The sequence below is a fragment of the Gracilinanus agilis genome, chromosome 2 (assembly GCF_016433145.1).
Source record: "Gracilinanus agilis isolate LMUSP501 chromosome 2, AgileGrace, whole genome shotgun sequence".
NCBI classification, from domain to species: Eukaryota; Metazoa; Chordata; class Mammalia; order Didelphimorphia; family Didelphidae; genus Gracilinanus; species Gracilinanus agilis.
Genome location: NC_058131.1, coordinates 573,735,388 through 573,745,690, shown reverse-complemented (window position 1 = coordinate 573,745,690; position 10,303 = coordinate 573,735,388). Strand labels below are relative to the sequence as shown.

The following is a 10,303-nucleotide window of genomic DNA, read 5'->3' as shown; positions in this document are numbered from 1 at the left end:
TTCCTTCCTTCCTTCCTTCCTTCCTTCCTTCCTTCCTTCCTTCCTTCCTTCCTTCCTTCCTTCCTTCCTTCCTTCCTTTCTCCCTCATCTTCTGTCTTAGTATCAATTCTAAAGGCCAAGTGACTTGTCCAAGATCACATAGCAAAGACATGTCTGAAGGCAGCGGTGGCATTTGAGTTAGAGCTGCATAAGAATTCAACAGGTAAAGAAAGAGAGCTTAGAAGCCTGTCATAGTGAGGCAGGAAACAAAGGGAAGTGCCCATCCGGGGGTCAGAAAGGGGCTGCGAGCAGTGGGGAGAGCCCCCCAAGGGTCATCTTCCTACACCTTTATCGAAGGTCATTATCTGGAAAGCTAGATGCCCGCTGATGGTTGGGCAGACTCCCCTAGGGACCCGACTCTGGGAAGGCAGGGAGAGGAGTAGTGTCGCTGCCCTGTAGGATAGGCATCGCTCTCCTCCTCCTTCTCACCTACAAGCGCTTGCCTACCCTTCTTCCCAGCCACCCTGAATACAGCCAAGGCGCCCCAGCCCCTCCCAGTACGCTGCATTGGCAAAGCTGCCCCGCCCGGAGCGCGCCCAGCTCCAGCTGTTCCGGTGCGCCATCGTCTCCGGCTCCGGGCTCGGTCCTGCAGCTTCTGTGCGCATTCAGTCCATCGAGCCCCTTTTCTCCAGCGTTGCTGGCAAGGCCAGGGAGCTGAGCGCGGCGGGGGCAGGAGAGGAGGCGGAAGAGGTAGGCGGCGGTAGCGGCACAAGGAGCATGGAGGAGCAGCTAGCCTTGGAGCATGATTGCCGTGAGTACATGCGTCTGGGGCGCGCTGCCTTTTCCCGATCTCCCGGGAGGGGGAAGGCGGGGCAGGGGCTGGTAGGTCCCGGGAGGATGCGCCTTCTGCCAGGATCTGCGCTTCTGGGCCCGGCGGGGCTCCAAGCAGCCCCGGGGGTGCTGAACCACTGCGCGCTTTGGTGCCTGGGTTTTTAACGGTTCGCCTACTCCCAGACTGGCAGGTGGGCGGACTGGAGATGCTTGGCAAGCTTTGTTTAGCGTGCGTTCCCTGGGGGTTTGAGGAGTCGCTTGGGGGGAGGTTTCCTCTCCATTTCAGTTTTATTATCCCCGTTTAAGCATTTGCGACCGTTCCAAAGAGCTAGACGCCCTTTCCCTGTTGTTTCCCAGTCATTTGTGTACACTGACTGTTGATGCTTGGTGGATTGGGAGCCAAGTCTGGCTGTCCTGAGCTGATCTGGGAACCATTGCCCCACACAAATGGATGGAAAGAGAGGGGAGGAAAACTCCAGCTGATACCCAAGGGAATCTTACTTAGAAACCCCAGAGCTCTTCTATTTGGGCTTTGAGGTAATTTCCTTTCCAAGTCACAGATTTCCCAAATTTGGAATTGCAAGGGTATGACCCGAATAATCTTTTCATTTTTCAAATGAGGAAACTGAGGCTTAGAGACTGCAAATGACTTACCCAGGGTCAAGTGCATTGATCTGAAGGACCCTAAAAAGTGTGTTTGGGCAGGTTGGTTCCTTAAAAAACACCTTCAATTGGATCATACTCAGAACCCTAGATGATTGGAGTTGGGATCTGACACTGGAGCCTGCCAGTTCTTTGATGGACCAGAAGGTCCAACTCCGGGTTCTTTCAAGAATACTCAATCTGTGCTAGCCCTTGACTGGCTGAGATAGAACCGACCAGCAGCCAAAAATGACTGGTTTCACTGTGGCTCTCTTTTGATGCAACCACTACTGCAGGGGATGAAAATGTCTTTGTTGATCCTAGGAGATATAAAGAGCCTGGTCAATATAGAAAATTCAAGGTTTGGATTAGTTGGCCTCCAAGTCATCCTGCTCTGACTCCATGACCTATGACAGACATAGATCAGGGATATTTCTAGCACCCTGGCAAGACTTTCCCTGATCAGTGTATCTACCATTGTCTCTGAAATGGTTTGTCTTTGGATTTGGCGGCAGGACTTGCAGAGGCAAAATGCCAAAGGAGGCAACGTTTATCTTTGGAGGGCTATTCTTCTTCCCTTTTTTGTGCCTCTTTCCTTCCTGGCCCCTCTGGGACCCTGTGCCTTCGAGTTGTTTTTCAGTTATCCAAAGCTTTCCCTGGGAGTGCTACACCTAGTTTCCCCCAAAGCGCCCCAGGTTAAATTAGGAACAGACCAGCATCTTACACCATAAGGTGGAAATGAGGATGTGAGTTAGACACAAAGGGTGGTACCAGAAGAGGAACATGGACTCGTTTACCTGTCAGATCTATGGCTAAGGGAAGAATTTAAGACAAAATGCCCTGGGTTAAAAAATGATCTCTGCAAGATAATGGCTGGAGAGGTAAGCCCTTCCTCTCCACCATCTCAGCCCTCAGTGAAGCTAAAACTCTGGAGGAAAGCAACTTGAGGTAGAATAACAATAGTGAAAAAGTCACTGGATTTGGAGGCCAAAAGACCAACATGTCAACTCCTACGCCAAATACTTACTAGCCTTGTGACCCTGGGCAAGTCAATGCACCTTTCTGTGCCTTGGTTTCCTCATTTGTAAAAGTAAAGGGTTGGATGTGATAGCTTTTAAGATCCCTTCCAGCTCTAAATCTATGATCTTCTAAGTTAATTCCTGTTTTAGCTTGGTTGAACCAGATAACTTCTTAAAAGCCCATTTCTAACCTGAGATTCCTGTAACTTAATACTGAGGTGAATTCAAGTCAACAAAGCCTTCCTAGAACATCTGGAAGGCAAAGGGCACCTTCTAGATAAAAACAGCTGCTTAGCAGGCAGGTCTATTGCCTGGGACATTTTCCAGCTGTATCTAAGGTACATTAGCCACCTGCCCATGAATACACAATGAGACCAGGACCTTGTACCCCTCCACAGACAATTATCACAACTTGGCAGAGAGTTTGGTAACAATAAAACATCAAGATTATAGCGACTTGCCTGGTGATTCTGCCACAGGCCAGCAAAAATTCACCCTTGGGAGTAATGAAATTTAGCATTAACAAAGGGAGAAGGTCCACGAGGGTCAGACCTATTATTAATTATATTAAATAAGTTTTTATTGAAATCTTTTGTTTTTATATCACCTAGTTTTCCTCTCTCTGCCTTTCCCTGAGAGATCATATCTAAAATGTCTTGGAATCAATACTAAGTATTGGTTCTAAGGCAGAAGAGAGGTAAGGGCTAGGCAGTAGGGGTTAAGTGATTTTCCCAGGGTCACACAGCTAGGAGGCCAGATTTGAACCCAGGACCTCTTGTCTCTGGGCCTGGCCCTCAATCCACGGAGCCACCTAGCCACCCCCATCTATACTCTTTTTTAAAATGTCATGTTCATTATTTAGATGACTCCCTTCCTCCCAAAAGAATGTTATTGAAACAAAAAAAGAAATGAATAAATGAAATAAGTTAATTAAACAAAACAAATCAGCATGTGGTCATGTATCCATAGTCCACAACCTCTGCAGAAAGCTGGAAGGCATATTTCACTCTAAGTCCTTTGAGATCATAGTCAATTAAGTAGAATATTTTTGCTACTATCTTCTTTGATGCTATTTTGATCATATACAATGTTATTGGGTTTTTTCTTTTTCCTGATTCCACCTGCTTCATTCTGTTAGTTCTTAGATGTCTTTCCCTGTTTCTTTGAATACTTCTTTTTGGTTATTTTTTTCAGGACAGTATTATTCCGTTAATTAGAACATAATTTATTCAGCCATTTCCCAACCTGAGGGGGGGGATCCACTTTCCTTCTGGGTTTGCCACTATAAAGTGTTGCTATAAATATTTTAGCATCCTTTCTTTCTATCCCTTCCTTGGGTATATGCCTAGTAATGATATCACTGGGTCAAAGGGCACAATCCGTCTCTTGACTTTTGTTATAACAAAAGTTATAGGGCGACTATTAGAATCCAGAACTGTGCCAGGCGGATGTCTCCTGTCCTCCAGGGCTTGATGTCATATTCCCTAAATGGTACTTCTGCTTTGCAGGGATCTTCACTAGCACCTTGTGCCCACTCATATTGCTCTCTCTCTACTGGCTGCCTTACATATAAACTTCCCCCAACTCTCTGGGAATTCCCATCCAAAGGCCAGGATATCTGAAAGATATCTGAAAGGCAGCTGGAGATGTGATATTGGATGCTGGCAGAAAGATTAGGGTAGGATAGGAAGGTATGAGTGGCATCGACATAAAGATTGTCATTAAATCCATGGGAGCTGATGAGATGAACAACTGAATCAGTAATTGAGGGAGAAGAGAAGAAGACCCAGGACAGAACCCTGATGGACACCTATAGTTAAAGGATGAGGTCTGGAGGAAGATCTGGGGAAGGAGATAGTGCATGCAGGAGTGGTCAGAGAGGTAGGTAGAAAACTGGGAGAGAATAGTGTCCTGAAAACCTCAAGGGAAGAGAGTATCAAAGGAGAGAGAGAGAGTGATGAACAGTGTCAGAGACTACGGAGAGGCCAAAGAGAATGAGGATAGAGAAAAGGCTCCCATTGGGTTTGGCACCTAAGAGATCATTGGAGAGAGCACTTTTGGTGAAATGAAGTTGGAAGCCAGACACTAAGAACAGAATGAGAGGAAATAAAGTGGAAGCCTCTCTTGTAGATGGCCTTTTTAAAAGGAACTCAGCTGCAAGGGCTAGAAGAGACATAGGAGAAACTAAAAAACATTCTAGAAAATCACAAACTCTTGGAGACCCTCTAGCCTTACCTATCTCTGAACAAGAAAGCCCTCTGTGCCATTTCCATGAGTGATCAACCAACCTTTGCCTACAGAATTTTAGGGCAACCCACTATCTCCAGAAGAGGCCCATTATGGAAATTTGGACCTTGGGGAAAATTCTTATTGTTAGGCAGTCTTTTTCCATATGTCAATCCTAAATCCACCATTTACGATGTCTACCTATCCTCTTAATTTTGCCTTTTAAAGATGTGCAAAACAGAGTAGAGAATCCCCCTTCCAGGTGAGAGCCCTTTGGATGCTTGAAAAGAGCTATGATTCTTCTCTCCTCCAGAAGAAATGTGTCCAGTTGTTCTTTCAATCAGTCAGTCCTCTTGTGGCATAACCTCGAAGTTCTTCACTATCATAGTTGCCTCGCTCTAGACAACCTTCAGCTTGGCAATCTCAACAAAAGGGTGGTATCAAGAATGGAACAGGATTGGGGGGGGGGCAGCTGGGTAGCTCAGTGGATTGAGAGTCAGGCCTAGGTTCAAATCCGGTCTCAGACACTTCCCAGCTGTGTGACCCTGGGCAAGTCACTTGACCCCCATTGCCCACCCTTACCACTCTTCCACCTATGAGCCAATACACAGAAGTAAAGGGTTTTAAAAAAAAAGAATGGAACAGGATGGGACACTGGGGGGCTCTTGGATAGAGAGCCAGGCCTGGAAAGGGGAGGTCTTGGGCTTACATCTGCCCTTAGACACTTCATAGCTGTGTGATCTTAGGCAAATCACTAGATCCCAATTGCCCAGCCCTTATTGCTCTTCTGCCTTGGAACCACTACTTGGTATCGATTCTTTTTTTTAAACCCTTATCTTCTGTCTTGGAATTAATACTGTTTATTGGCTCCAAGGCAGAAGAGTGGTAAGGACTAGGCAATGAGGGTCAAGTGACTTGCCCAGGGTCACACAGCTGGGAAGTGTCTGAGCTCAGATTTGAACCTAGGACGTCCCATCTCTAGGCCTGGCTCTCAATCCATTGAGCTACCCAGCTGCTTCTAGACATTAACTTTTGAATTTTTTAGTGGTTGTTTTTTCATTTATATTATTGAAGTAATTGTATTATTTAATTACATTACAAGTAAGTAATTATTTAATTACATTAAATTTTTTTAGATTTATTCATTAGATTCGTGCCAGCATCATTGCTCTGGTTCTATTCACTCTGATATCTAGACACGGCTCCCATTCCATCCCCTCCCTGCCCTACTTTCTTCCTCCTTCCCTCCAGTTGTTTTGGACTAGCTCTCTAACCCCGATCACCCTCATTAGTGGCCCTCTCTTATAGCCAGGGGTTGGGGGGTGCATCTGGAGAGGGAAGGGTGCTGTCGTTTCAGGGCTGCCCCAGCTATCAGTCCTCTTCCCTCAGCACCCAGCTGTCCCCTCTTTGAAATCTGTCAGTGTGATGGGTTGCAGATTTTCACCTAATAGCAGTCTGATGGAATGGTGGGAAGGGGAGAGGAGAGAAAAGGGGCATTACTGAAGACAAATGATGCTGACTGTATCATTTGCTGAGGGCCCACCCTGTGTTCGTAATGAGTCATTAAGAGAAACCAGGATGTCTGAGGCATTAACCTTTTGAAGTTAATCTTAAGAAGTGACAGGCCTGGGCTCCCAGAAGACCTTCATCAGCCTTCTCTAGCCAACTCCCATTAAAGACTGGATTCTAGGCTCAGTAGACCCTGGGGTAACCCAGTGTGGACTTGCGTAGGCCCCTGAGTTCAGATTGCTTTTTAGTGAGTGGTTGGGTCTGGATAACTCACTCATGGGCCTCCTTGCAGGACAAAAACCAAAGCTGGGGCTGGCTTATTTCTCCAGTCCATGAACCCTTCATTATGATGCCTACTCTTTGTGTGCTCAAAGTTTCTTTCTTATCTTTTGCTTCCCTCTGTTCCATCTTTCTTTCTTTCTTCTTTTAGTGCTTCCACTGGAGAGGCAGTTCCATGAGGCAGCCAGACGGAACAACGTCGGGAGGATGAAAGAATTGATTGCAATGGGAGTCAATATCAGAGCCAAAAACAATGTAAGCCATTTTTCTCTCTAGGACCCCCTTAATTTGCCAGGGGTCTACTGAGAGTCTGTGAATAGATTTCAGATCTGTGAACTTAGATGTGAAAAAAATGACGTCTTTATTTTCACTAAACTCCAACTAAAAATGGACATTTCTTTTGATTATGAATGTTAGCAGCAAAACTTTCTTCTGATAAGGAGTCTGTATTGTTGTTTTTCAGTCGAGTTTGACTCTTTGTGTCCCCATTTTGGGGATTTTTTGGCAAAGAGAAGTGGTTTGCTGTTTTCTTCTCCAGCTCATTTGACAGATGAAGAAACTGAAGCAAACAAGGTTAAGTGACTTGCCCTGGGTCACACAGCTAGCAAGTGTCTGAAGCTGGGTTTGAACTCAGGTATTCAGGACTACAGGCCCATAATTATATTCAATGTGCCAATTAGCTGCCTCAGGGAGAGGTAGACATAATTATATTCTGCCCCACTTGAACTTTAGGAGGCTGACCACTTAGGCCACAGGTTCTGGGGTGATGGGTCAAAAGACTAATTGCAGATGATTCTATCTTTCCTCCCATTTCAGTTCTTGAGGTAGTAGAAGCTGGTCAAAGGAAACTCTGAGAGATGTGAATTCAATCATGCTATAGTGGCTTTCCTTTATCATTCTCTCCTTTCCTCTTCGTACTTAGGGTCACCTTTTTTTCTCCTGCCCCTTCCTTCTTTCTTCCATATTCATGGACAAATCCTCTGCATTTCATATTTTTGAAATGCTTTTACATTCATTAAACATGAACATGAAATTCAATTTAGAAAGGCTGTGCCAGCCTTCTTTACCCCAGTGAATAATCAGAAGCATGAAGGGATGCTGGGAATTAGGAAGGCAGAATAGTCAAGGGGCCTTCTGGGAGGAGAATAAAAGAGTGAAAATGGGTTGTGATTTTGTAGTTTGTGGATAACAACCAGGAAAGGGGCAGCCCAGGTTTGGGCTTGACAGATTTTCTGTTCTCCTGGAATAGGTGGGCAGGATGGCACTACACTGGGCTTCTGGGGCCGGCCACGAGCAAGCCGTGAGACTACTCCTGGAGTATGAAGTGTCTGTGGATGACAAGGATATGGTAGGTTGGGGAGGTGGCGAGGTGGGGAGGAGGCATACTCTCTTCCTCTGTTTCTGGGAAGAAAGATCTCTTTGTGCCTTAATTTGTAAACTTGGGGTTTTCACTCTGAAATCGATCCACCAACTTGCAGCCTTTAAATTCTGCCTTCCAAACTAAAAAGAACACCCTTGTGCCTTAATAATAAACTATCTGGACACATGGAAATGGACTCCTGGTACCTTGATTGATACAGACATAGATGGACTCAGGCAAGTGCATGGATAAATACAGTTGTAGAAGGCCTGCGATGTTTAACCTGGAAAAGTCAACATTTATTGGAGATATGATGACTGTCTTGAAACATTTGAAGGCCCACCATGTAGAAGGAATGTTAGACTTGTTCCATTTGTTCCAGAGGACACAACTAGGAACAACCAGAAGAAGTTATAGAGTCATATCTAGGTTTGAAATAAGGAAAAATCTACGAACAGTTATTGTTGTTGTTCAGTTGTTTCAATCATGTCTAACTCTCCTTCATGGCCCCATTGGGTTTTCTTGGCAAAGATGAGTTTTTCTGGCTCCAGGCCTAGCCCTCTATCGACTGTACCACTTAATCGTTCAACAACAACATTTTTGGAAAGCTGGTTATGAAACATTACCAGCACTCCCTTGGTTTTCTCCAAGGTAGTTAGCTAATAATGGGCTTGACTTCAACAAAACTATGCCACTTTCTTTAACCATAATTGCTCCAATCCTCTGCCATCTTTCCTGACTTCCTGTGGAAATGCCAGGTATTGGCCCTTTAGGGTGGTTATGATGTGGTTGTGCAATAAGAGCTAATGAGAAGTAGTACTTTTAAATAGTGCTTTGAAATCCTCTTTTAAATAGGACTTTGAAATCCTTTTTAAAAATTGAGTATATATATATATATACACACATATATATATATGAAATATATATAGGTGCCTACTCAAATTTTATGCTAATGAGGGAAGATTCCAAAAAGCTCGGAGACACATGTTAGTTAACATGGAGTCAGATTTTGCCTTAATATAAAGGGATTTCAGTGGAATAGGTTGTCCTGAGAAAGTGTTCAAATTGAGGCTTGAACAAACCATCCCTGAGATAGGCTATAGTCAGTCAGCAAGACAAAAAAAACCTTATTAACTTATTAAGTACCCACCGAGTGTCAGAGGGCAGCTAGGCGGTACAATGGATAGAACACTTGGCTTGGAGACAGAAGACTCAAATTTATGGGTTCAAATCTGGCCTCAGACACTTACTAGCTGTATGACCCTGAGTAAATCCCTTAATCCTGTTGGCCTCAGTTTGCTTACCTGTCAAATGAGCTGGAGAAGGAAATCAAAAACCACTCCAGTATCTTTGCCAAGAAAACCCAAAATGGGGTCACAAAGAGTCAGACATAACTGAAAAATGATTAAACAATGACACGCTATGTGCCAGGCACCATGCTTTAGCCCAGGAGAAGACATGCCTAGAATGGAGGCTGAACCAGATGACTTCAAAATTCCCTCCTCACCCTAAAATTCTGAGAACTATAAGTCACAACTACAAAATTCTGTAACAATTAGGTTCATAGACATGTAGATATATGGGCACTCAGACACATAGACAAAAATGTATACAGATGCCTAAGCACATGGACATACAGGGGACACCTGGCTATGTGATATAAATACGTAATAAATAAACACACCCCTATGGAGCAGGAAGAAGCCCAGCTATAGGAAGAATGAAGAAAAAACCCAGTATTTGCATCTCTTCTTCTCTCCCCCTAGTACGGGATGAATGCACTGCTTCTCTCTGCCTGGTTTGGCCACTTGAGGATCCTACAGATGCTAGTCAACTCAGGGGCCAAGATCAACTGCGAGGACAAGGTGAGACCACTAGCCTACATTTGAAGGCAGATGAGGTTGTTCTGCAGTCACCTACCCGGACTTGGGAGCAGGTGCTGTGAGCAAACTCTAGAGGAATGTAAGCAAACAAGGTAATAAAGCAGGATCTCTACCTCTCACCCAGAATGCTGTCTCCCCAACTAGTTCTGGAGTACAGTCTATAAAACTTAAGCAGGGTTTTCCTGGGGTCCTGGGATATGAACAGAGCCACAGCTTTGGGAAAAAGTGTTGGTGAGTATGTTCCTCAAATGTGCATGGGGCAAGGGAAGGGAAGGAGAAATGGAAACCCCACTGATAACTTCTCCCCACTTCCCCTTTCTTCCCATCTCCCCTCCTCTGTCCCTCCCCACTCTATCCCTCAACCCTCCCTTCCTCTCTCCTACCTCCTTCTCCTCTCTCCTTTCCCCCTCTATTCCTCTCTTCTATTTCCTCCTCTACCTCATCCCTCCTCTCCTTTCTTCCTTCCCCCTCCCCTCCTCTCTCTCCCCTACCTCCTTTCTCCCTTTCTCCTCTCCTCCTCTTTCCTTTCCTCCACCCTTTATCTCTTCTATCCAACCCCCACCTCACCCTCCTCT

The 10,303-nt window shown here is 45.1% G+C and overlaps 1 protein-coding gene across 1 annotated transcript in view; it reads left to right on the top strand.

Moving 5' to 3' along the window:
- Positions 1 to 756: 756 nt before the first annotated feature.
- ANKDD1A (ankyrin repeat and death domain containing 1A) overlaps positions 757 to 10,303 on the top strand; it is a 59,617-nt gene continuing 50,070 nt past the window's right edge. The window contains exons 1-4 of the mRNA XM_044660120.1: positions 757 to 790; positions 6,637 to 6,740; positions 7,735 to 7,833; positions 9,612 to 9,710. Of these exons, the coding sequence (XP_044516055.1) occupies positions 757 to 790; positions 6,637 to 6,740; positions 7,735 to 7,833; positions 9,612 to 9,710 (336 nt within the window). The remainder of the gene's footprint in view (positions 791 to 6,636; positions 6,741 to 7,734; positions 7,834 to 9,611; positions 9,711 to 10,303) is intronic.